The following is a 24703-nucleotide window of genomic DNA, read 5'->3' as shown; positions in this document are numbered from 1 at the left end:
GTATTGAGCACCAAGTTTTTGGGGCCATTACTAGGGATTATTTGAGTTGTAAAAAGTAGTGATCACAATTTCGCACACCAGTAGCCACAATATTGACTGGAGGAGATGATGGCTGTGGCGCTGAAAAGATATGCTAGCCAGAACTGAGGGCGATAAAAGGAGAGAGAGAGACGTGGCAGTGGTGGAGCTTGAGCTTGCTTTGTTCTGTGAACGAGAAAGAACGAGAGAGATAGGGGGTTGAGTTCTACTGGTTCGGTGTTTAAAAAAGAGGAGAAGAAGGAGAAGGTAGCTGTGGTGGTTAGGGTGGCCGGCGGTGGCGTTGTGGGTGAGGAAAGGAGAAGAAGAAGCTCGTGCGACGGAGAGAAGAAGTAGCCCGTTAACGGAGAGGAGAATGCTAGGTTTAGCTTGTTTGATTTGTGTGCTATGAATGGAGCTCGGGCAATGCTAAGTTTAGGTCAATATTTCTTACGGAATATTTTAAATTACAGACAGATTTTCTGTCTGTAATAATTTAATAAAACACAGCATTTTTGTTCATTTAATTACAGACAGATTTTCCGTCGATAACTATTTCCCACGAAAAAATTAATTTTTCCGATAGAGTTATCGACGTATTCTCTTTTCCGTCTGTAATTTATGCTAATTCATTTTTTTGGCTTCCGACAAAGAATCCTTCACAAATTCTATCTGTATTTCTGTGGGATAAAATCTTTTGAAAATATCCGTCTGTAATAACTAGTTTTCTAGTAGTGGCTATAAATTGTTTATTTTTGGTAATTAAAATAATTAAATTTTTTATTTTAAAAAAATCCAGTTCTAGGATGATATTTAAACACAACATAAATATACACAAGTAAACAGGACAAATAAATTCTTGATAAATAGGTTTCCAATTCATTTAATATTAAAATAATATCATTTTATTTGAGAAAATAGAAATAAATAGGTCATTACCTAATTTGATAATGATATTTCGACAGTTAGTATGTTAATTTATTTTTGTAACATACTAGTTAGATCATTTTTATTACAAGTTAATGATAAAAAAGACAAAAATTATGTTGTCTCACGAAAAATAACGTCATCATCAGATACTAAAGTTTTTCTTATTTAAGATCCAATTCGGTCCATGTCCATTTTTACAAAGAACAAGGCGTCTTTTGTAAAAAAACAAAAAGAATTTGGATCTTCTAAATTTTGGATTTTCACTTTCGAAGATAAAGTGTGGTTTCTAGCTCTTAAATATTTTCTCTCTCATGTATATTTTTTATTGGTCCCACCTATGAAATAAATGGTGAGATATCACACTTTACCCTCTAAAGTAAAATTCAAAATTTAGAGGATCTAAATCCAAGAAAAAGGAACACTTCAACCCTCAACCTTTTCATTTTAGGATAATATGACCCATCTATTAAAAAAATCTGTTAAATAGTAATAAAAATTAATTTTGTGAGAATTATTTATAATTTGTGGGAGTTTAAAACTCCCACAAATTATTAATAAGTTTATTTTTGAAAAATTCCTTCACTGGTGGTGGTTAAATGGAGAAATACCATTTTTGAAAATGATGTTGTAGGAAAAACAATAATTGCAGTATGAAAACCTTTTAAAGGAAAAAAAATAGCATAGAATAAGAAAGAAAATAAGATAACATTAATGTTGATGATATTTGTATTGTTGATGATGACAATAGAGAAGATAACGATGGTGATAAAGTATGGTTACACAATAGAAATAGTTGAGGTAGAAGTGATAATTGAGGATGAAGAAGGTGGTGGTAGCAAGGTAGCAAAAATTGCATCTTTACTAGTATAAACGGACGATTTTACAGGTTTGCAGATCATCCCCGTTCCCGTTTCTACTTCCGCGACTGGTAAAGCTAGAATTCATGGAATCTCCATGAAAGATCGTGAAATCGTACAATCGTGTCGTCTCCACCGCATCAAAGAAAAGGCAATTCAGAAGAAGAAGATTTGCGGGTTTGAGATGACCCGGCTGGCCCAACTCGAATCCCACTAAAAACTCTTCAATTTCTATTGCACTTCCTAAGCGGTTATTTATCTCTGTCCCTCTTTTTGAATTCTGACTCTCTCCCACTCTTTCACTACTCTCAATCTCTCATTGACCCATTCTATTCTGCATTTGTTTAGGTTTTATTCAATGATTTTACACTTTTTCTTCTACCATTGTTAGCTTGTTATCTTCTTAGTTCTTGTCAACATAGCTTTATAAGACTGAGTCCGTGAGTGCGGTGGCCTCTGCATGATTGCATCTCTGTTCTATGCTTGTGTGCTGTGGTACCTTGTGCAATCTCTTCCAGTAAGTACATAATAAATTAATAATATATTTACCATCATTACAAATTTACAATTAAAAATATAGTTAGTTTTAGTTTCTTTACTATCATTAACAACCAATAGTGATCAACGAGGTCCATAGATAGAGTGATAAAGAAACTTATGATTCGGATTATTATTATTAAGACAGTTTAGAGAAATTTCACTTTGCATGCACCAATTTCATCTTGCTCTTTTCATTTTGTTATGCTTCTGTTTTGTGTAGCCTCCTCAATAGTAAAAAGGATTAAAGAAGCTCTATCTTGTGTTTTAGTTAATAGTTTAAGAATTAAGACATGATATTGACTAATGAATATGAATAAATAGTGCTATCTTATTTGTGCATTTCACTAAAACCTCCTTATTTTGAAACTAATAGAATCCAATTTATCATGATCTTATTGTGAATTTCACTAAAACCTTCTTATTTTGCAATTAATAGATTCCAATTCATCATGATTAAATTCTAATATAAAAACTAGGCTGCAGCTAACCCAACCAACAGCACTGACTTCATCTAGTTCTCTTGTTATTCTTAATTAATTTGATGTGATGTTTTCTTATTATATATAGTTCTACGTTCCTAGTAATCTGAGTGGAAAGTAATTAGTTGAAATTGCTTATTTTTGTTGAAAAGTGGTAGTTAGTTACTACAGTCAACTAACTATATCAGCTTATAACTTTTGAGAGCTAAAATATCTATATAAAGATATTGATGCTTTATTTGAAGATATTGATTTTTGTTTATCAATATAAGACTTGTTTGAGAAGTGCATGGAGATTGCTCAGAAGTGTCTTGATGATGTACATGATGTTGTTCTTGATAATGATTCAGATAATTGTTACTAAAAATGTTTAGGGAAATTTTCTTTTGGCATGCATCAATTTCATCTTGTTCTTTATTTTTGTTATGCCTTTGCTTTTGTTAATAATTTAAGGATCAAGAAAGACATGACAGTGATTAATGAATGTGAGTAGTGTTACATCTTACCAAAATCTCTCATTCTTATTTTTGTATCTCAACGATTCCAATATAAATAAGGATTACCAATATAATACATACATAGTACTCTGCTCAGGTATAAAAAAAGTAGAAAATGTCAACAAAACATAATTGGATTGGAATTTAAGAAATTTGTTTTTCATTTAATTTTTGATTTCTTAAAGCTTTGCTAGTTAAATTTTTTAATTGCTACCTACAACCTAAATGCTTATATAGTTAATTATATATTTGCTTATTAGTTTATTTATCTTAGTGTAGTGAATTTGATATGGACAGCACAATTTCCTTTTAAAAATAATGTGAATTTGTTGCTACTGTGTTCTCATTTTAGATTCCATAGTTTAGAAATTAAATATGTACTTCTATTTGTTTAGGTTTAATATGACTTCAAATGCGGATAATGATGGAAATAATACTAGAGTTGAAACTGATCATGGTTGTGTATCCAAGAAGATCGCTAAAAATACTACAGAAAATAGGAGTGACAAAGCTTGGAAGCATGGAATTTCGGTTGACGGAGATGCAAAAAAAATGCAAGTATTGTGATAAGGTGGTGACAAGAGGAGTGTATAGGTTGAAATATCATTTGGCAGGAACAAAAAAAGATATTGAACCTTGTATAGGTGTTTCTGATGAGGTTAAAAAGAATATGTTTGATATTGTTGTTGGTTTGCAAAAAAATTTAGTTAAGAAGACAAGAGAATTTGAGAAAAAGATACAAAGTAAAGATGAAGGAATAAAAGAAGAAAGGGATGCTTTAGTTGGTGAAAAGAAAAAGGGAAAAGAAATATAGACACCAGCAAGTCTCTTTAAAAAAAGGGGTGTGAGCACTCAAGCAACAATTAACTCAATTTTTAAGAAGGACTTAAGAGAAGAGGCATGTGATGAAATTGCTTCGTTCATCTACAATAATGCTATTCCTTTAATGTTGCAAGGTCTGAAGAATACCATATCTTGTTTATGAAGGTTACCCGCCATAGATTATGATTCAAGCCACCCTCTTATGATGAGTTAAGAGAAAAATTATTAAAGAAGAAGGTAGAGTCAACCAAACTAACATTAGAAGAACATAAAGTTGAATGGAAGAAAACTTGATGCACTATTATGACAGATTGTTGGACAGATAAAAGAAGGAGAACTATTCTCAACTTTCTTGTGAATAGTCCTAAGGAAACTATTTTCTTAAAATCCATTAATGCTTCTGATATATGCAAAACAACTGAAAAGATATTCAAGATGATTGATGAAGTTGTGGAGGAAGTGGGAGAAGAGAATGTGGTTCAAGTTGTAACTGATAATGCAGCTAACTACAAAAAGGTAAGACAAATGTTGATAGAAAAGAGAAAGAATCTTTATTGGACTCCTTATGCCGCTCATTGCATTGATTTGATGCTTGAAGATTTTGAGAAGAAGCTAGATCTTCACAAAGACACCATTGTCAAAGGAAGAAAGCTAACCACTTACATATATTCTAGGACTTCTCTAATTTTTCTTTTACAACAACAAACTAAAGGAAGAGATTTCGTGAGACCAGGTATGATGCGATTTGCTACGTCCTACCTTACTTTGGGTAGTCTTAATGAGAAGAATAATCCAATAATTAGAATGTTCATCTCGGGTAAATGGAAGAAAAGCAAGTGCTCAAAGACAATGGATGGGAAAAATATTAAAAATATTGTTTTAGATAAAACATTTTGGGAAACATTATCCATTGCTTGAGAGGTGCTTATCCTCTTCTTCATTTGCTCCGTATAGTGGATTCAGAGAAAAAGGCAACTATGGAATATATGTATTCTGAAATTGATCGTGCTAAAGAAAAGATTAAAGATGCTTTTCAAAGTGTTGAAGTAAGGTAATAAAACTAGTAATAAGTAAATATTTTTTTCTCAATCATTTAATTATTTACTAATTAGCTAATTATCTAATTTGCTATTTTTATGTTTTTTCTTTAGTTATAAATCTTTGTGGTATATTATTGATGCAAGATGGGACAAGCAATTCTTTAGGCCTTTGCATGCTGCAGGCTATTATTTGAATCTACAAATTCATTATAGTCCTAATTTTAAGGTTGAGTATGATGTTAAGAAAAGACTTTATAATTGTCTGGATATACTTGTGAGAGATCCTACACTCATTACAATTATTGATAATCAATTGAGAATTTCAAGAGTAAGGCTAAATCTTTTGATAGAGATGTAGCCAAGAATGTTTCCAAAACCAAAACACCCTCACAATGGTGAAATTCTTATGGGGATGAACATCCAGAACTTCAAAAGTATGCTATTCGTGTCTTGAGTTTGACTTGTAGTTCATCACGATGTGAGTGCAATTGGAGTGTTTTTGAGACGATAAACTTTGCATTTGATATTTGCTTAGGAATTTAGTTTCTAAATTATAGAATTAGTTAATTATTCAATTCTATTTTTTTAATTAGCATATGTTAAAATATTAAATAAATACTTGTAAATTTTGATATTATTAGGTTCACACGAAATGGATAAATTGTTTGAAGACAAGCACAATAAATGATGTTATTTTTGTGATGACCAATTCAAGATTGGCAAGGAAGAAGCCATCAAGAAATACTGCTGACTATAACTTTGAAGACTTGGATTCGGATGAAGAATGAATTGTGGAAAATGAAAATGTTATGGAAAGTTTGGAAGAATTTGACACACAAAATGATGTAAACTTAGCCCCTCAAAAAGATAGAGGTAAAGATGGGGTCCTTTGATTGATTTGGAGATTACTCTTCTTGATGATGATGCTTTGAATGAGCTTCTCAACTTTCTTCTTAATGAAAATCAAAATGTTGGAGAACATGATGATCATGATGTTAATAAATTACTTTAGTCTTTATATTTTTTAGTATGATGTTTTGTTATCTATTTTATATTTGTGATGTTACATATAGTTATTTTGAATTTCAAACTTGTGGTTAATTTATATTTTTATCTTTAAATTTTACAAATGTTATATTTGATTATTAATTTTTGCTACTTTAGCTTTACTTTATCATTATGTTATTATTTATGATACTTTTGTCAAATTTAAATTCTCATTTTTATTTAAATTACTTAATTTTATCATATTATATTACTCTTATAATTGATATTGATAAATTTATATATTTAGTATAATCTTACGTTCCATTTTATAATTTTACGCTCTACAATTTTTAATTATTTTTCTGATTCTACGTAAAATCTCAATTTTTGCTACCTTGGGTGGTAGTAATAATTATAGTTGGTTATATTGTTGAAAAGAATTTTATGGTGTTTAAAACTCTCATAACTTACAAATAAAACTCCTACAATCATTAATATTTAACAAATTTTTTAACAAAGGAGTTGTATTGTCCTAAAATAAAAAAGTTAAAAATTAAAGTGTCTCTTTTTTTAGACAAGGGTCGGATTAGGTTTTTATTATTTTTTTTAAGAGATTGTATTGTCTTTTAAGATGAATATAGAATGAGTAATCATAGTTATCAGAATCAAACCGGTAATTAACCCGGTCATACGACCGGGTCATTAGATTACTGGTTCAACCGATGGGCCACTGATTTACCCGGTTGATCCGGTCATGATTAAATAAAAATATAAAACTATAAAAATAAAATTAAAACTAAAAATTAAATACATGTTTTCAAAAAATATATTAATGACAATCAAATATCAATTCTTAGATATAATTTATGGTATAAAAACAGATAATATATTAGTCACTGGTACAAAATACTTTCTCAATTTAAATGAACGAGAGAAAACAAAAGATAACACAATCAATATCAATATATTAATATGTTTGTATATTATGTGTCGTTACTTGTTTGGTATCCATGTTAATCCATGCTTAAAAGGATAAAAAAAATAATAATTTATTCATGATTTATTATATATTTAATTTTTGTCACACATATTAATAAGAAATAAGGTTACACGGTGGCAAGGGAGAGGCACCTAATGCTAGGCATCCCATGTTTGGACTTCTCTGCCTGCATTTTTGGAATTTTTGTGGGCAGGGCTCCTGCGATGGTTCAGCAGTTTGCGGATGCATGGTAGACCCACATGAGTTTAGTGCGGTTTGAAGTGCGAACCGACCTATTTTTAAAGGATTTGACCACCATTGACCGGTTCAGTTGCACATTCGGTCCAATCTATTAACCGAACCGACTAGACCACTGGTTCTCCAATTTTTCAGTCCAACCAATCGGTCTAGTCCAGTTCTGATAATTATGCGAGTAATACTTCTCTTTTTTTTTAAGGTAGATAATTATTCATTTTCTAAATAGAAAAAAATTACATCATTATCCAAAATAATACAAAAGAAAGAAGAGGAGCGTACTATTCACATACGAGCTAAACGAAACATTAAGAAAGAAATTTTGGGACTAAAATCCCTAGAACTGAAATTGAAAAAGGAAAAATAGATGTTGTCGAACAAATTGCTTGAAAAAGGTTCCTCACTTTGCTCACTATTTCAGCTAACTCGTTGTTGGCATGCTCAAAAATGGACTCGTTGCGGTCTTTCCATATGCTCCAACAGAGAATGTCAAGCTCATTGAGGTCAGAACTTCACCAGACGAAAACTTAAGATAAGCCCTTTTCAAAATCTAGCACGGATAAAATTGGTCTTCATCTTCTCCAACATTAATTTTCTTGAACTCTATTTTCTTCCACACTTTCTTCAATTTTAGGCATTGAAAAAGGCCGTGTATGGTACTGTTACAGCTACTGTTACAAGCACGCGTATGCTCCTGATATAGTAGAAATTCTTCGATGGAGGTTAAATAGTCAATCTTTTTGGTACTGTTACAGCAGGTGTATGTTCCTGATATAGTAGAAATTCTTTGATGGAGGTTAAATAGTCAACCATACGATAGGAGGTGACGAAGGGGCATCTGCCTTACTTCTATGAGAGGACTCCGGGGCTTCCATCGTTGGAGGCGGCGTTGCCGTGGCAGTAGGCTGCTGAGCAGTAGAGGCAGTATCGTCGCTGTTGACGGAGGCACGTAATTGGGGTTAGGGACCATAATGAACGGCTGGTACGTTAAACCCGCAACCTGTGAATCCGCCGCTATTCTATGACACTAAATCCAACTGTACTCAATGATTTTCTTGTAGTGGTTGGCCATGACTGATAAGCTCTTATGGATGGCTTGCCAGAGGAAAAAGAGAATTTCGAGTGGGAGTTCAGGTTCCAAAAAATCAATCTAGATGGACTTTCAAAAGAGTAGTTCTTGATAAAATTAAATTAGATGATGTGTAAATCGGTAAGTCACCCTATATTTAGTTGAAACACTATGTTGTATCTTGTCTTCTCCTCCTCCTATTTTGATAAAATTTGTTGACTGATATAATTTGGAAAAATCATATTTATCAGCTGATGATTCTATCTTTGACTCTAATCAATCAACTCACTAATCTTTGTAATTTTATGTTCTGTATTTGCTTGAATCAACAAAACAAGTGCTCTATAGGGTTGCTGGGGTTGAACCCAGGAGTCTGAGAAGATTTGAATGTGAGTCCGAGCTTATTTGTCAGATCAGCCCATTCTCCGTGATTTTTCGACCTTCTAAAATATTGCGTCATTTCCACGAAGGTAAACTACCTACCTGTTGCCTCTGCTTTCATTATGCCGCAGTACTATTTTTCTTTGAGTATTTTGGCCAAGAACAAATTAGATTGTGTTATTAGTTTCTAGCACTGTTTATCCAAGAGGACCAAGTTTTACGCTTTTAGAAAATTAAATTAAATTAAATGTCGGTAACTGTCACGTTAATTATTGCGTGTCAAAATTTAATTACAGTTATTCTGAATTGTATGCAGGATCAATCAATATCAACATAAAATTCAATGTGCCTCATAAAAACCCGTAAGTACAATAAAAAAAATCAATAACTCATGCCATCAATTGCATTGGGCCCATTAATACATCTTGGTATCACGTTTTTCCTTGTTTTGTGAGTAGGAAATTGGGATTAAGGAACATTATTACTGGCTAGTGGGTCTGTCCTTTATAAAATACAAAAACAAAAAAATATTGGAATTCTGGGAAGTGGGAAGTGGGAACACATTTATCTTTTTCTAAAAGCGGAAATTGCACTAATACCGGGATGGTAATTAATTAAGACTCTTGTTACTTCAATTTTCCAATAAGAATATTCCAAATGATGTTCAAATATTCCGTATCTCTTTCTCATGGGTTTCTCATTGTGTTTTTAACGGCTAAAGTATATATTAACTAAACTCTTTTTTATTTATTTTATTCTAGATTTTTTTTAAGTAAACCTAAAATTTGTCTAAAATAAAAATATAACAAAGAATAAAATCATTTTTTAACATTCTAAAGTGAAAATTTTGATTCTTTTCCTTTTAAAAAATGTCAAATAAAATTATCATTTTCACACAAAAATTTCTGCAATAAAAAATATTTATCTTTTTTAATAACAAGGGACGAATTTATCCAAAATAATAAATGCATAATTTGTCTAATAAAAAACGTTTCTCATTGTAATAAATTACTTTGAACACGTAGTTTTGGTCAGGCATAATTTAAAAATTTAATTTTATTGTATTTTACAAATACATTTAAAGTTCCTCATATTTTATCTTCTTGTGACTTCTACAGTTCTACTTTACCGCTTGTTGGCTTTGAGCTTCTTTTTCTTGAAAAAACTATTATCCTCTTTTTTTTTTTTTCATATAACTGTCAATTATTCGTTTAAAAAAATTCACATTTTTCAAGGAATTTAGTTAGAAATTAGAAGTTTAGGACCAATTTATTTATATTTTGCATAAATAAAATTGAAAATAAAATACACTAAACATAAAGATATAATACGTTTTCTTAAATGAAACATGGATATAAAACATTTTCTTAACTGGAAAGGTGCTTAGCAATATTCTTTTTATTAAAATAAATAACAAAAAAGTATTAAGTCCCAGAATACATATGATCCAATGAAAGCTCAAATGTGTAAATTTTAGAAAGTATAATTTTTTGTGTGTAATAGGTGCACAAATTGCCAGGTCTTACAAAGTACAAAGCATATTCAAAATTCCACACATTTTTTTTCTCTTATTTTTTTTTTCAAAAATAAAATGAATTTAAGAAAAGAGGGAAGAGTCTACCAACCAACTTAGCAGTTAACGTTTCCAACTTTACTTGAGACAGTTGCGCAAATCTGACTTCCAGACAAGAAAAAAAAAATGTAAAAGGACCACCGTGAATCTTTCTTCTCTTTTTCTCAGTCTTAAGTCTTAATTGGTACTAATTAATTAATATGATTTCTTTTACAAATTTAGTTAACGTTACAAAAAATATAAAATTAAAATTTTAACATATTTATTACGTATTATTTAAAAAATATCTGAAATTTTACTGTAATTTTTAATATGCAATATATTAATATTCATTATGATGCAAGCATAAACACATATGATATGATACAAAATATATATACACATAAATTTTAAAATTTTATAAAATATGAGAATACATATATATAAAATATAATATATCTTTTAAATAAATTGTAATGGTATTTTAATATTTTATTAATAATAAAATATAAATTAATTTTTAATTATTTTAAATATTTTATTTTAATTATATAAAATATTTAAAATATTTTTTATTTTAATAAATAATAATATATATTATTTTTAAATGTATTATAAAAATATATGTTAAGAATAAAATTTAAATATATTGATATATACTGATATTTAAGTGTGTAAGTATATTTAAAAAAATTATTTTTTATTAAAATATGTGTCTAGAAAAGATTAATGAGTGTGATATCTAAAATATATCTGACACGCAAATACGATCACTTAAAGATTAATGGTCGGTACTTTTTAGGCACTGAGCAATCAGCATATTAGTTAACATTTATTTTTCATTTAATTAATTAATTTATATATAAGGATTTCCATTTGCACTCAAATTTGCTAAACCCCAAAGCTTTGACACCTTACCTTTTTCTTTAGGACTCTGTTTTTCTCTCTGCTTCTTCTTCTGATGGCCTTTGTAATTCAAGTGTTGGTTTTCTAGAAGCTTCAGAAAAACAAATTCTCTAGCTGGTGAGTTGATTTTCACCCTCATGCTGATCCATGCCTTGAAAATTTCACTATTTTATTCATCTTTTTGGGGTTAAATTATCTTCGTTTTGCTTTAGACGCTAGGATGATGAGGTTTATCTTAGTGAAGTTTTATTGAAGTGAGAAGAAGGAAGAAATTTAGAATGTGTGTTCCAGCTTTTCTTTTCTTTTCTTTTCCTTTTTATTCATTAATTTTGTGTTTTTTTTTAATTATTATTATTATTATTATTATTATTGAAAATTTCTTTGCTTTTACAAATTTCCTTAGTGTGTTTTGTTTGTTTTGATTTGGAGATTATAAATGTAAAGTTGTTAAATTTTTAATGAATTGAATTTCGGAAGCTTCAATTTTTTATTTTTTATGTTTTAAAAAAATGTGGTGGAAGAACTCTTAGTGATTAAGATATGAAAGAAAGGTAAAGTTGTGCGAGAAATGTTAAACTTTTCAAATCTCCATAAATTTTTCCCTTCTTGATTTGTTGGAGAAAATGGTTAGCTAGAAAAATGTCCAAGCACTAAAAAATACTGCTTCTTATCGGTTTTGGGATCCATGGAGCTCTGTGCTATAATGGTATTGAGTTTTATCAAATCTCTTTTAGGTGTGTTGTTTCACCCATTTGCTTCTCCTTCTCAAGTTGTTCTCTTAGAGCAAATTTGTTTTGAATAATCAAACTGTGCGAGTTAGTTTGTTTTCTTGAATTTGAATAAATACATAAAATATGTAACTTTTTGTGTATCTCAAGTCATGTCCATATGCCCATAACATTGTTTACTTGTATAATGATCAATTATTGTTTTGCAGCCTGCAATTATTATATTTTTTTTTATAAATTTTCACCTCCATTTTGTTAATATAAAATTTTGTTGTGTAGTTAATCAGACCATGTACCTGTCATATGGCTGACTTGTTTATTTATTATTTTATTATTTTATATTTCTGGTGTTTCAATTAGGATTTTAAAATTGCATGGTAAGATGGTTTGATGGTGTTTTTTAGAGAAGCACGAGCTCTGGTTGTGTTCTGTGCTGCTTTGCCTGCATTGCCTCCATAAATGGGCTGCTTCAACTCTAAGCCAACAAGACAGTCTCCGGGGCAGGTCGATCCAGTAGTTCTTGCATCACAGACAGCTTGTAAGTTGATTCTTGTTTCCGCAGAAATGATTTAAATCTCTAATTCTTGTGCTTTATTGTGATTGTGACTCTTTTATTCGATGAATTCTTGAGTTTGATAACCTTAGGGGTATTAAATTGATAACAAAGCCTTACTGAGAAGGGAAAGGTTCTGGGTCTGCAAGCAAGAAATGAAACAGAGTTCTGTTTTGAGTTTATTTTAGAATTTTGAAAGTAGGGTAAAGATGGATCTATGAAAATCTTCAATTCCCTGTATGCATTTTATGTCTATCTTAATGCGGGCTTATAGCATACGAACAGTAAAGGAGAGGTTGAACAAGATCTGTGGTTGAATAAGTGTAATGTAATATTACAAATTATATTGCTTCTGAAATTTGTCATATAAACCAAATCACAGATAAAATATTTTTAGCCTCTTCTACTTGCTAGGTTGAAGAGATTAAGAATAGTTGCATGTGTTTTCTATGGCATCAAGTTATTTACAATCCATCCTGTCACCACTTTAGTAGGAAAAGTGTTATTTTTCCCCTCTCCTAATTTCAATTCCAATTGGTTGTTTCATATGCTTTACCGGTCTTCTGGTCTATTAGTTATTGAAAAACAGAATCGTCTTGTATATTTGTTATGGAATTCGCTCTAATCTCTATTTCTCAAGCCCTCATGCCAGTTTATTAGTTTAAACTTACAGCAAATTTTGGTTTCGCAGTCACTGTCAGTGAGGTTGAAGCACTTTTTGAGCTATTTAAGAGCATAAGCAGTTCGGTCGTTGATGATGGACTAATAAGCAAGGTACCATATAGAAAATGCGTTTTCCTCCTAGTCTCAAACATGGTTGTATTTATAGCATCTATTTTGTGATGTTCATTTTATTATAAGATATTTGGTGTTTTTTTATTTCCTGATATGAATGATCAACAATATACTATATTGTTTTTTGTGTTTTTCATTTTCTTAAATAGAATCTGTCACACAGTATCATGATGAATTGCTTATACAATTACCATTATTTTTTTATTTCTATTTGTTCTTCACATTCATTTCATAGTCTGTTCTTTGATTACGGTATTCTTTCTTTGCAGGAAGAATTTCAATTGGCAATCTTCAAGAATAGGAAGAAGGAGAATATCTTTGCCAATCGGGTACTGTACATACACAGCATGCGTCTGGTTTATGAATAAGGCCTTCATTTTAAGGTTTCTTTCATGCATGAGTGAATGCCTATCTAGCATCACAAATGTACTTTGTTAAATCGATGATTTGCAATGCAAATAGGTTAATGAAGACATTGTTCTATTGCCGTATACTTTCGGAAGAAACTCAATTTCTTAATCCCTTTAATAACCTGAAACATAAATGCTCATGATGACACATTTAGTTAGAGGTCAAGTTTTTTTTTAGATATAAAGGCACATGCATCTCCATGTTTAAATTTTCATATAGAAATCAGTATTTTTTGAGTCTTCGCTAGTTGCTACTTAGTAATAAATTTCATTGTTTTTCATGGTATCTCCAAGCGTTAGTCATTTCAGTTAACTGGATGTCCTTTTGACATTAGAATTTTACTGCATGCAGATCTTTGATCTATTTGATGTTAAGAGGAAGGGAGTAATTGACTTTGATGACTTTGTTCGATCTCTCAATGTCTTCCACCCAAATGCACCACTGGAAGACAAGATTGATTGTAAGTTGAAGATTGAATCCTAACCCCTTTTCTGGTTAAAGTAGATTTCGATTGTGAAACTCATATTTTAGGTTTTGCAATTCTCTTGCAGTTTCATTTAGGCTCTATGATTTGGACAGCACAGGCTTTATAGAACGCCAAGAGGTAGCATATAGTGCAATCCTATTATGTGTCAATTTACTTAGATTTTCACTGTTATTCATGATATCAAAAAACAACTAGCCCTACAGTACTAACAGTAGTGTGCTCTACAAACACTTAATAAGTGATATTCGCCACTAAAATATGATTTGTTGTAGTGTTCATCTACGTCTCCGCTTACATCCGATTAATTTTAGTTTTCATTATTTCTAACAGGTCAAGCAAATGTTGATTGCGCTTCTCTGTGAATCTGAAATGAAGCTAGCAGATGAGGTGATCGAAACAATTATTGACAAGGTGACTATTTTTTGTAAAATAACTATGATATAACAAATTTGATGACTACTTACAATTTCAATTTCATGGACTTAAATGTCAATGCATTGTTAATGTAAATAAATTCTACATGATCATTCAATATATTGGCAAAATATGATTGGATAGCCTTGTAAATTTTGTATATTGACAATGTATCATAATGATTTGCAGAACCTCTCTTTTATGCTGTGCTTTAACCACTATTTTTCATGTCCTTCTGATTGCCACAAATTTAAGGCTTAAGCTTCACATTTTATCTTGATCAGACATTCATGGATGCTGACCTGAACAAAGATGGGAAGATAGACATTGTTGAGTGGCAAAATTTCGTTTCTAAAAATCCATCATTGCTCAAAATCATGACGCTACCCTATCTGAGGTACGTTTGAATTGAATAGTTTTCTTGAAATTTTTCCTTTCCATTTTCGTTGTCTCTGTCAACATAGATTGAAGTAAGGATGTAACGAAAGTGACAATGATAGATAATAGCAATGGAGCATGGATTCCGACATGGGACACGACATATATATAAAATATAAAATATTTTTTAATAATATTGTAATAACATCTTGATATTTTATTAATATTAAAATATGAACTAATATTTTTAATGTTTTGTAATGTCTTTTTTAATTATATAAAGTATTTAAAATTTTAATAAATAATAATTTATACTATTTAAAGTATATAACTTAAGAATAAGGTTAAACATGCTAAAACGTGATTATATTTGAGTATGTCCAAGCACATATACGTCGGAAAAAGCAATTTTTAGTTTTTTTTAAGACACATTGGACACGATGGTCGGATGAGCAGTAAATATATCTGATAGACGGATGACACTTTTGCAAAGTATATGTGCTTTATAGGATAATAGGAATTGAAAAAGTAAGATGCTAAACTACTTCCATCCAGATTATAAGGTACTGACCATAGTATATTTCCTTAATTATTGCAGGGATATAACCACTTCTTTCCCAAGTTTTGTATTTAACTCTAACGTGGATGAAATCGCTGCTTGAGAGAGATCACACTGCTTTAGTTTTTGCAAGTTGTGACAACATTGGGTGTGTTTTTTTTTTATATATATATAAGTGCTTAGGGAGAGATGAAGTAATGGGATGGCCAGTATAGTTAGGCATTGTCACTAATTGTAAATCACGTTCTAATTGAAATATTTCAGTCGGCTTTCGCGTTAAAAGCTTTGATTTTGATTTATTCTCCCCTAGTAATGATTCCCTTTATTCTATGAAATGTGGCTCATCAGTTATTTTTGGGTTGATGTTGCATATAAGGAAAGAAAATAATTCTAATATATGGCAGCGAAAATTACATTGTTATGGTCTTGAAATATAAGTCAAAATATACTATCTAAATTTTGCTATTGCAGAAATTAGCATCTAAATTTTAGAGAGTTGCCATGTTTATGATAACAAGAAGGAAATAGGTTACCTGTCAATTTCGTATTCGAATTCGAAAGATTCAGTCGCACAAAAAGTTTTCAAAAGATATTATTAACAAAAAAGTTTTTAAATAATTTGAAAATATGATAAAAGAATTTAATAAATATTATAGCTTTTATAAGTGAATTTTTTTTTGTATTTAGCATTTGATTTTTTGTGACAATAATTAAATAAATATTTAAAAAATCCACAAAAAATTCAGAGTAAAATTTTATTTTTATATTTTTTTATTTTTTAAAAAAATATAGTCATTCACACTAAAAATTTTTAAAAAAATTCATTTGGCATAAAATTATTAAATTTTAAGAGTAAAAAGGATTTTATTTTTCTAATAATAATTATAAAATTTTACAACAAAATCTAATATTTAAATTCTATTTTAGAACACATGTTTAATATTTTTTATCACTTTTTTTATTTTTTGGGTACTTATTTGTTGTTAATATCTGTTGAGGTTCTTTTATTAAGCGAGGTAAACTTTCAAATGCTATTTTAATAGTTTTCTCAAATGAAATAAATTAAACATATTAGATGTGAAAGTCCCTTTGGAATCCAACTTATTGGATGTAAAAGTTCCCTCTAGAATCAAATTCGAGCCTTACTTGAAGCTATAATATAGATCAAGTTTGGAACTATTACATCTACAAAATGTTTTTTTCGGAATATAGGAAAATTATGTTAGCATTTCTTGAATTATGTGGGCCAACATTTGGCTGCCAATGGTGGTGGATATATGTGATAATCTTGTATAATAGTTGTACAAGATTTTGCTGGTATGGGGTGTAAGATGGATCAGGAATTTGTCGGCCAAGGTGGTGACAGGACTGGATCTTTGGAGTAGCCGGAAGTACTTGCAAAGACACTCCGACACTCAAGTCAGAATGGATCTAAGAGGTATAGGTGAGTGTTAGGAGTGTCTGATGTACCTGAGAGAGTCCCTGGCTCCCTTTATATAGTTTGTGTTGCTATCTTATCTTATCTTATCTTATCTTGTCAGCTAAGATAAAGGAGATGTTTGAGTTTGAATTTAGTTAGAGATATCTAGGGTCTTTTGGCCAGGTTGGAGCGTGGTGATGGTCTGGACCCGGGAAATCGGGTCTTAACTTGGCCGTTTGAGGGACTCGGGGATCGGATCCAGAACAGATGCCCCTGCATCGGGAGGATATGCGTGCTTAATCTCGTTACTGCGTGGTTTAGAGGTTTCGTGTGGGAAGGTGTGGCGCAACCCTTTGCATTCGGGAGAGATCAGGAGTCTGTGATGTTTAATATGTTTTCTCGTCCCATCTCCTGCATGTTGTTCTTCCCTTTGATGAGATTTGTCCGTTACATTTTTCAAGGTGTCATAATGACACTAAATGGGAGGAGATAGATTCATATTTTCCTTTTTTTTACCCTTCGTCTCTCCACATCACAATTTGAAACGTTTGGGGCTTTTGTTATTCTTTTTCCTTGCTTTTCTACTGTAACTGCCCATTTTCTCTCCTTCTCCATTTTCTTTGCATGTACTGCCTTCTTTCTTCTTGCTATTGGTGCTGTCGTTTGGTCTGTCTGTTTCTTTGGCCGCTGCATTTGCTGTTGCTCTTCCTTATATTTCTAGAGCATGTTAGCGGGTCTCTTCTTATGCTTTTCCTTTTGCATTTTTATTCTATGTTTTGCCTTGCCCTTTTTTCTGAATTTGCTTTTTGCTTGGTGGTGGAGAATGTAGGAGAACGTCATTGTGTTGGTTGGTAGTTGTTTGATTGTAGTTCTGGTATAGTTACAAATCTTCATTTTGTGTTTCTGGGTAGTGAGTTGACAGTGATTTTTCCTTTAGATATAGGTATGGTGCAATGGAGGGGAATGTTCCCATTTCAACTCTCGGAAGGTGGTGTCCCGGATCGTTACTAGTGGGCAACGTTCGATGTGTCGGGTACACCCTCCCGTTTAGATGAGGGGGACCTTTAGTGGCTCCGGGATGAGGGTGCCATGTTGGAAGGAGGTGAGGCAAAGTGGCAGTATGAGCTCGTGCTTGCAGATGAGAATGAGAGGGTGTGTTATTTGAACCTGGACTCTCCCCGGGTTCCTGACTGGATATGGGTGCATGAGCCCTTTGACCAAGTTAGAGATTTGGCTGCCTTTCTCCGAGTTTGTGATGGTCCTTCCTAATCGTGTGTCCGCAGTGCCTCTCAAATACACCTGAATAGTTGGGTGGCTATCCGAACTTTAAAGTTGGTATGCAAATTTTTAGAGATTCTGGCTCATGTTGAGGTTTTTCTCTTCTTCTTCTTGTGCACCATCCCTCATAAGGAGGGAAAGCATCGTAAGGGATATATTTTGCTCCGAGCTCAGCCAAATCTTTGACCTGCTCGAGGATTCATTTCATGGTTTTAAGGTAGAGTACTTCAAGGTTCGTCCGGTTTAGGGTCATCACCCTTTTTGGTTGTCCCTAGAGGGGGAACGCCGAATTTGTCCATATTGGAATTTTGGGGTCGTGGCCTCCTACCTTACGAGGGTAACTTATGAGGGTCTGTCACCCAAGAATAAAAATATTGCCGATGTGTTGTTGGCGATATTTGGGACTCGTGATGTCTTGGAAGGTCTTGAGGTAGTGGTGGACGAAATTGTGATCAATGTTCTAACTATTTTGTATGAAATCATTATTATGGCACCAGTTGAATTCACAACTCCGTTCAACTAACCAGCAAGTGTACTGGGTCGTCCAAGTAATACCTTACGTGAGTAAGGGTCGATCCCACAGAGATTGTTGGTATGAAGCAAGCTATGGTTACCTTGTAAATCTCAGTTAGGCAGATTAAATATTGTTTATGGGTTCGAAAATTAATAAAGAAGAAAATAGATAAAATAATAAAAGGGATAGAACACTTATGCAGATTCATTGGTGGGAATTTCAGATAAGCATATGGAGGTACTGTAAGGCTCAAGGACGCCTGCTCTCCTACTGCTTCAACTCAATCCTTCTTACTCCTTTCCATGGCAAGCTGTATGTAGGGCATCACCGTTGTCAGTGGCTACATCCCATCCTCTCAGTGAAAATGGTCCTCTGCGGCTGTCACTCGCATGGCTAATCATCTGTCGGTTCTCAATCAGGTTGGAATAGAATCCATTGATTCTTTTGCGCTTGTCATCACGCCCAGCCTTCAGGAGTTTGAAGCTCGTCACAGTCATTCAATCCTAGAATCCTACTCGGAATACCATAGACAAGGTTTAGACTTTCTGGATCCTCATGAATGCCGCCATCTATCTAACTTATACCACGAAGATTCTGTTGGGGAATCTAAGAGATACATATTCAAGCTCTGTTGCATGTAGAACGGAAGTGGTTGTCAATCACATGCGTTCATAAGTGAGAATAATAATGAGGGTTATCTAATCATCACATTCATCATGTTCTTGGGTGCGAATGAATATCTTGGAATAAGAATAAGAGAGAATTGAATAAAAGAAAATAGAATTGCATTAATACTTGAGGTACAGCAGAGCTCCACACCCTTAATCTATGGTGTGCAGAAACTCCACCGTTGAAAATACATAAGTAAAAGGTTCAGGCATGGCCGAATGGCCAGCCCCCTAAAACGTGATCAATAGCCTCTTAGGATGAAGAATAAAACAAAACTGAGACCAAAGATGAAACGTGGTCAAAAGACATCTAATACAATAGTTAAATGTTCTATTTATAATAAACTAGCTCCTAGGGTTTACATGAGTAAGTAATTGATGCATAAATCCACTTCCGGGGCCCACTTGGTGCATGCTTGGGCTGAGCTTGATCAATCCACGAGCTGAGGCTTCTCTTGGAGTTGAACTCCGAGTTATGACGTGTTTTGGGCGTTCAACTCCGGATCATGACGTTTTTCTGGCGTTTAACTCCAGACAGCAGCATGTACTTGGCGTTCAACGCCAAGTTACGTCGTCAATTTCCGAATAAAATATAGACTATTATATATTGCTGGAAAGCCCTGGATGTCTACTTTCCAACGCCGTTGAGAGCGCGCCAATTAAAGTTCTGTAGCTCCAGAAAATCCATTTCGAGTGCAGGGAGGTCAGATTCCAACAGCATCAGCAGTCCTTTTGTCAGCCTTTTTCAGAGTTTTGCTTAAATCCCTCAATTTCAGTCAGAATTTACCTGAAATCACAGAAAAACACACAAACTCATAGTAAAGTCCAGAAATGTGAATTTAACATAAAAACTAATGAAAACATCCCTAAAAGTAGCTTGAACTTACTAAAAACTACCTAAAAACAATGCCAAAAAGCGTATAAATTATCCGCTCATCACAACACCAAACTTAAATTGTTGCTTGTCCCCAAGCAACTGAAAATCAAATAGGATAAAAAGAAGAGAATATACTATAAATTCCAAAATATCAATGAATATTAATTATAATTAGATGAGCGGGACTTGTAGCTTTTTGCCTCTGAACAGTTTTGGCATCTCACTTTTTCCTTTGAAGTTTAGAATGATTGGCTTCTCTAGGAACTTAGAATTTCGGATAGTGTTATTGACTTTCCTAGTTAAACATGTTGATTCTTGAACACAGCTATTTATGAGGCTTGGCTGTGGCCCTAAGCACTTTGTTTTCCAGTATTACCACCGGATACATAAATGCCACAGACACATAACTGGGTGAACCTTTTCAGATTGTGACTCAGCTTTGCTAGAGTCCCCAGTTAGTGGTGTCCAGAGCTCTTAAGCACACTCTTTTGCTTTGGATCACGACTTTAACCACTCAGTCTCAAGCTTTTCACTTGGACCTTCATGACACAAGCACATGGCTAGGGACAGCTTTGATTTAGCCGCTTAGGCCTGGATTTAATTTCCTTGGGCCCTCCTATCCATTGATGCTCAAAGCCTTGGATCTTTTTTACCCTTGCCTTTTAGTTTTAAGGGCTATTGGCTTTTTCTACTGCTCCTTCTTTTTCTTTCTATATTATTTTTTTTTCCGCCATTTTTTTTTCACAAGCTTCTTCTTTTTCACTGCTCTTTCTTGCTTCAAGAATCAATTTCATAATTTTTCAGATCATCAATAACATTTCTCTTTGTTCATCATTCTTTCAAGAGCCAACAATTTTAACATTCATAAACAACAAGATCAAAAGACATATGCACTGTTCAAGCATTCATTCAGAAAACAAAAGTATTGTCACCACATCAATATAATTAAATTAAATTCAAGAGCTATTTTTGAAATATATGTACTTCTTGTTCTTTTGAATTAAAACATTTTTCTTTTAAGAGAAGTGAAGGATTAATGGAATTTATTCATAGCTTTAAGGCATGGTTACATACTAATGATCATGAAATAAAGACACAAAACATAGATAAACATAATACTAAAAACCGAAAACAGAAAGAAATAAAGAACAAGGAATGAATCCACCTGAGTGAGGGTGGCGCCTTCTTGAAGAACCAATGGTGCTCTTTGAGCTCCTCTATGTCTCTTCCTTGCTTCTGTTGAATGATTCCTAGTAATTTTGGTGTTCCTCCCCTTAGTTGCTTCCAATATTTGTGTGGAGGACAACTTATCCCCTGAGGTATCTCAGGGATCTCTTGATTTGCAGCCACATGTTCTACCACTGAGCTATGACGGCTTATTTTTAGTCTTTCCATCTCCCATGACTCAGAGGTGGAAGCTTTTTGTCTTCCCTTTGAGGTTTCTCTGGCTTTAGGTGCCATTAATGGTAATGGAAAAGCAAAAAAAGCTTATGCTTTTACCACACCAAACTTAAAATGTTGCTCGCCCTCGAGCAATAAAAGAAAGAAGAGAAGAAGAAGAAGACGAAAATGTGGTAGAGAGGGAGAGAGGTAGTTTCGGCTTTAGGTGAAGAAGGAGGGGTTGTGTTGTGTGAAAATGAAGTAGAATGGAAGGGTATTTATAGGGAAAGGGGGGAAGGTAGGTTCGGCCATTTGGGTGGGAATGGGAGGGAAATTGGTTTGAATTTTTGAAGGTAGGTGGGGTTTATGGGGAAGAGTGGGTGGATGTGAGTGGTGAATGGGGTAATTGGGAAGAGGAGTTGAGGTGATTGGTGAAAGGTGTTGGGAAGTGTGACATGGGGAAGAGTGATTTTAGATTAGGAGAGTGTGATTAGGATTAAAAGGTAAGGTGAGAATATGTTAGGTGGGGATCCTGTGGGGTCCACAGATCCTGAGGTGATCCTGTGGGGTCCACAGATCCTGAGGTGTCAAGGAATTCCATCCCTGCACCAAAATAGGCATGTAAAATGCCTTCGTGCAGCATTCTGGCGTTTAAACGCCCATTGGTGCACATTCTGGGCGTTCAACGCCCATGTAAAGCATGTTTCTGGCGTTGAACGCCAGTTTCATGCTTGTTACTGGCGTTCAGCGCCAGTTTTTCCTCTCTGGGCACATTCCTGGCGTTCAGCGCCAGGATGTTGCTTGTTTCTGGCGTTCAGCGCCAGAATGGTGCTCTGTTCTGGCGTTGAACGCCAGCCAGATGCATCTTACTGGCGTTGAACGCCAGTCCGTGCGTCCTCCAGGGTGAAAAAATTTTTTTCTTCTGTTTTTGACTCTGTTTTTAATTTTTTTGATTTTTTCGTGACTCCTCATGATCATGTACCTAATAAAACACAAAATAACAATAAAATAGAATAAAATAAGAATTAGATAAAATTGGGTTGCCTCCCAACAAGCGCTTCTTTAATGTCAATAGCTTGACAGTGGCTCTCATGGAGCCACAAGGTGATCAGGTCAATGTTGTATAGTTGTCCACACCAAACTTAGAGTTTGGATATGGGATCTTAACACCAAACTTAGAGTTTGGTTGTGGCCTCACAACACCAAACTTAGAGTTTGACTGTGTGGGCTCTTCTTGACTCTGAACTGAGAGAAGCTCTTCATGCTTACTCTCTTCTGTCACAGGGGGATGGCCATGTGCCTTAAACACAAGGTAGTCCCCATTCAATTGAAGGACTAGTTCTCCTCTGTTGACATCTATCACAGCTCCTGCTGTGGCTAGGAAAGGTCTTCCAAGGATGATGCAATCATCCTCTTCCTTCCTAGTGTCTAAGATTATGAAATCAGCAGGGATGTAAAGGCCTTCAACCTTTACTAGCACGTCCTCTACTATTCCATAAGCTTGTCTCAATGACTTGTCCGCCAGTTGTAATGAGAACAAGGCAGGTTGTACCTCAATGATCCCCAGCTTCTCCATTACAGAGAGTGGCATTAGATTTATCCCTGACCCCAGATCACACAGAGCTTTTTCAAAGATCATGGTGCCTATGGTACAAGGTATTAAGAATTTGCCAGGATCATGGTTCTTTTGAGGTAGAATTTTCTGAATCCAAGTATCCAGTTCATTAATGAGCAAGGGAGGTTCACTTTTCCAAGTCTCATTACCAAATAACTTGGCATTCAGCTTCATGATAGCTCCTAAATATTGAGCAACTTGCTCTCCAGTTACATCTTCATCCTCTTCAGAGGCTGAATAGTCTTCAGAGCTCATGAATGGCAGAAGGAGATTTAATGGAATCTCTATGGTCTCTATATGAGCCTCGGATTCCTCTGGATCCTTAATATGAAACTCCTTTTTGCTTGAGGGACGTCCCAGGAGGTCTTCCTCACTAGGATTTTCGTCCTCCTCCTCCCTGGTGCATTCGTCCATATTGACTATGTCAATGGCTTTGCACTCTCCTTTTGGATTCTCTTCTGTATTGCTTGGGAGAATACTGGGAGGAGTTTCAATGACTTTCTTACTCAGCTGGCCCACTTGTGCCTCCAGATTTCTGATGGAGGATCTTGTTTCACTCATGAAACTGAAAGTGGCCTTTGACAGATCAGAGACTATATTGGCTAAATTAGATGTGTTTTGTTCAGAATTCTCTGTCTGTTGCTGAGAAGATGATGGATATGGCTTACTATTGCCCAGCCTATTACGTCCACCATTGTTAAAGCCTTGTTGAGGCTTTTGTTGATCCTTCCATGAGAAATTTGGATGATTTCTCCATGATGAGTTATAGGTGTTTCCATAAGGTTCACCCATGTAATTAACTTCTGCCATGGCAGGGTTCTCAGAATCATAAGCTTCTTCAGAAGCTGCCTCTCTTGTACTGTTGGATGGATGTTGCAATCCATTCAGATTTTGAGAGATCAAGTTGACTTGTTGAGTCAACACTTTGTTCTGAGCCAATATGGCATTCAGAGTATCAATTTCAAGAACTCCTTTCTTTTGAGGTATCCCCTTGTTCACGGAATTCCTCTCAGAAGTATACATGAATTGGTTATTTGCAACCATGTCAATGAGTTCTTGAGCCTCTTCAGGCGTTTTCTTCAGGTGAATAGATCCACCTGCAGAATGGTCCAATGACATTTTCGAAAATTCAGAGAGACCATAATAGAATATATCTAATATGGTCCATTCTGAAAACATGTCAGATGGACATCTTTTGCTCAGCTGCTTGTATCTTTCCCAAGCTTCATAGAGGGATTCACCATCTTTTTGTTTGAAGGTTTGAACATCTACTCTCAGCTTGCTCAGCTTTTGAGGAGGAAAGAACTTATCCAAGAA

The 24703-nt window shown here is 33.7% G+C and overlaps 1 protein-coding gene and 1 pseudogene across 2 annotated transcripts; both read left to right on the top strand.

Annotated features, from left to right (window-relative positions):
• Positions 1 to 1704: 1704 nt before the first annotated feature.
• LOC130978219 (uncharacterized) lies at positions 1705 to 5968 on the top strand (annotated as a pseudogene).
• A 5247-nt stretch (positions 5969 to 11215) lies between these two features.
• LOC130946348 (calcineurin B-like protein 1) lies at positions 11216 to 15933 on the top strand. Of its 2 annotated transcripts, none has more exons than XM_057875053.1 (9): positions 11216 to 11426; positions 12442 to 12575; positions 13282 to 13364; positions 13655 to 13714; positions 14148 to 14256; positions 14348 to 14400; positions 14614 to 14694; positions 14982 to 15094; positions 15674 to 15933. In XM_057875053.1, the coding sequence occupies exons 2-9, from the start codon at positions 12497 to 12499 to the stop codon at positions 15735 to 15737; spliced, it is 642 nt and encodes a 213-aa protein (XP_057731036.1). In that variant the 5' UTR covers positions 11216 to 11426; positions 12442 to 12496; the 3' UTR covers positions 15738 to 15933. The 2 variants fall into 2 exon arrangements, with proteins under 2 accessions (XP_057731036.1, XP_057731046.1); XM_057875063.1 differs by having other exon boundaries at positions 11275 to 11426; positions 12398 to 12575.
• Positions 15934 to 24703: the final 8770 nt, after the last annotated feature.

The sequence above is a fragment of the Arachis stenosperma genome, chromosome 1 (assembly GCF_014773155.1).
Source record: "Arachis stenosperma cultivar V10309 chromosome 1, arast.V10309.gnm1.PFL2, whole genome shotgun sequence".
NCBI lineage: Eukaryota > Viridiplantae > Streptophyta > Magnoliopsida > Fabales > Fabaceae > Arachis > Arachis stenosperma.
This window is presented reverse-complemented; position numbering and strand designations above follow the sequence as displayed.

Excerpts from the sequence above, each read along its gene's own strand:
- LOC130946348 (XM_057875053.1), top strand. The coding sequence starts at position 12,497 with ATGGGCTGCTTCAACTCTAAGCCAACAAGACAGTCTCCGGGGCAGGTC. Across the intron at positions 13,715-14,147 it reads AGAATATCTTTGCCAATCGG|ATCTTTGATCTATTTGATGT; the intron begins GTACTGTACATA and ends TACTGCATGCAG. Across the intron at positions 14,401-14,613 it reads GCTTTATAGAACGCCAAGAG|GTCAAGCAAATGTTGATTGC; the intron begins GTAGCATATAGT and ends TATTTCTAACAG.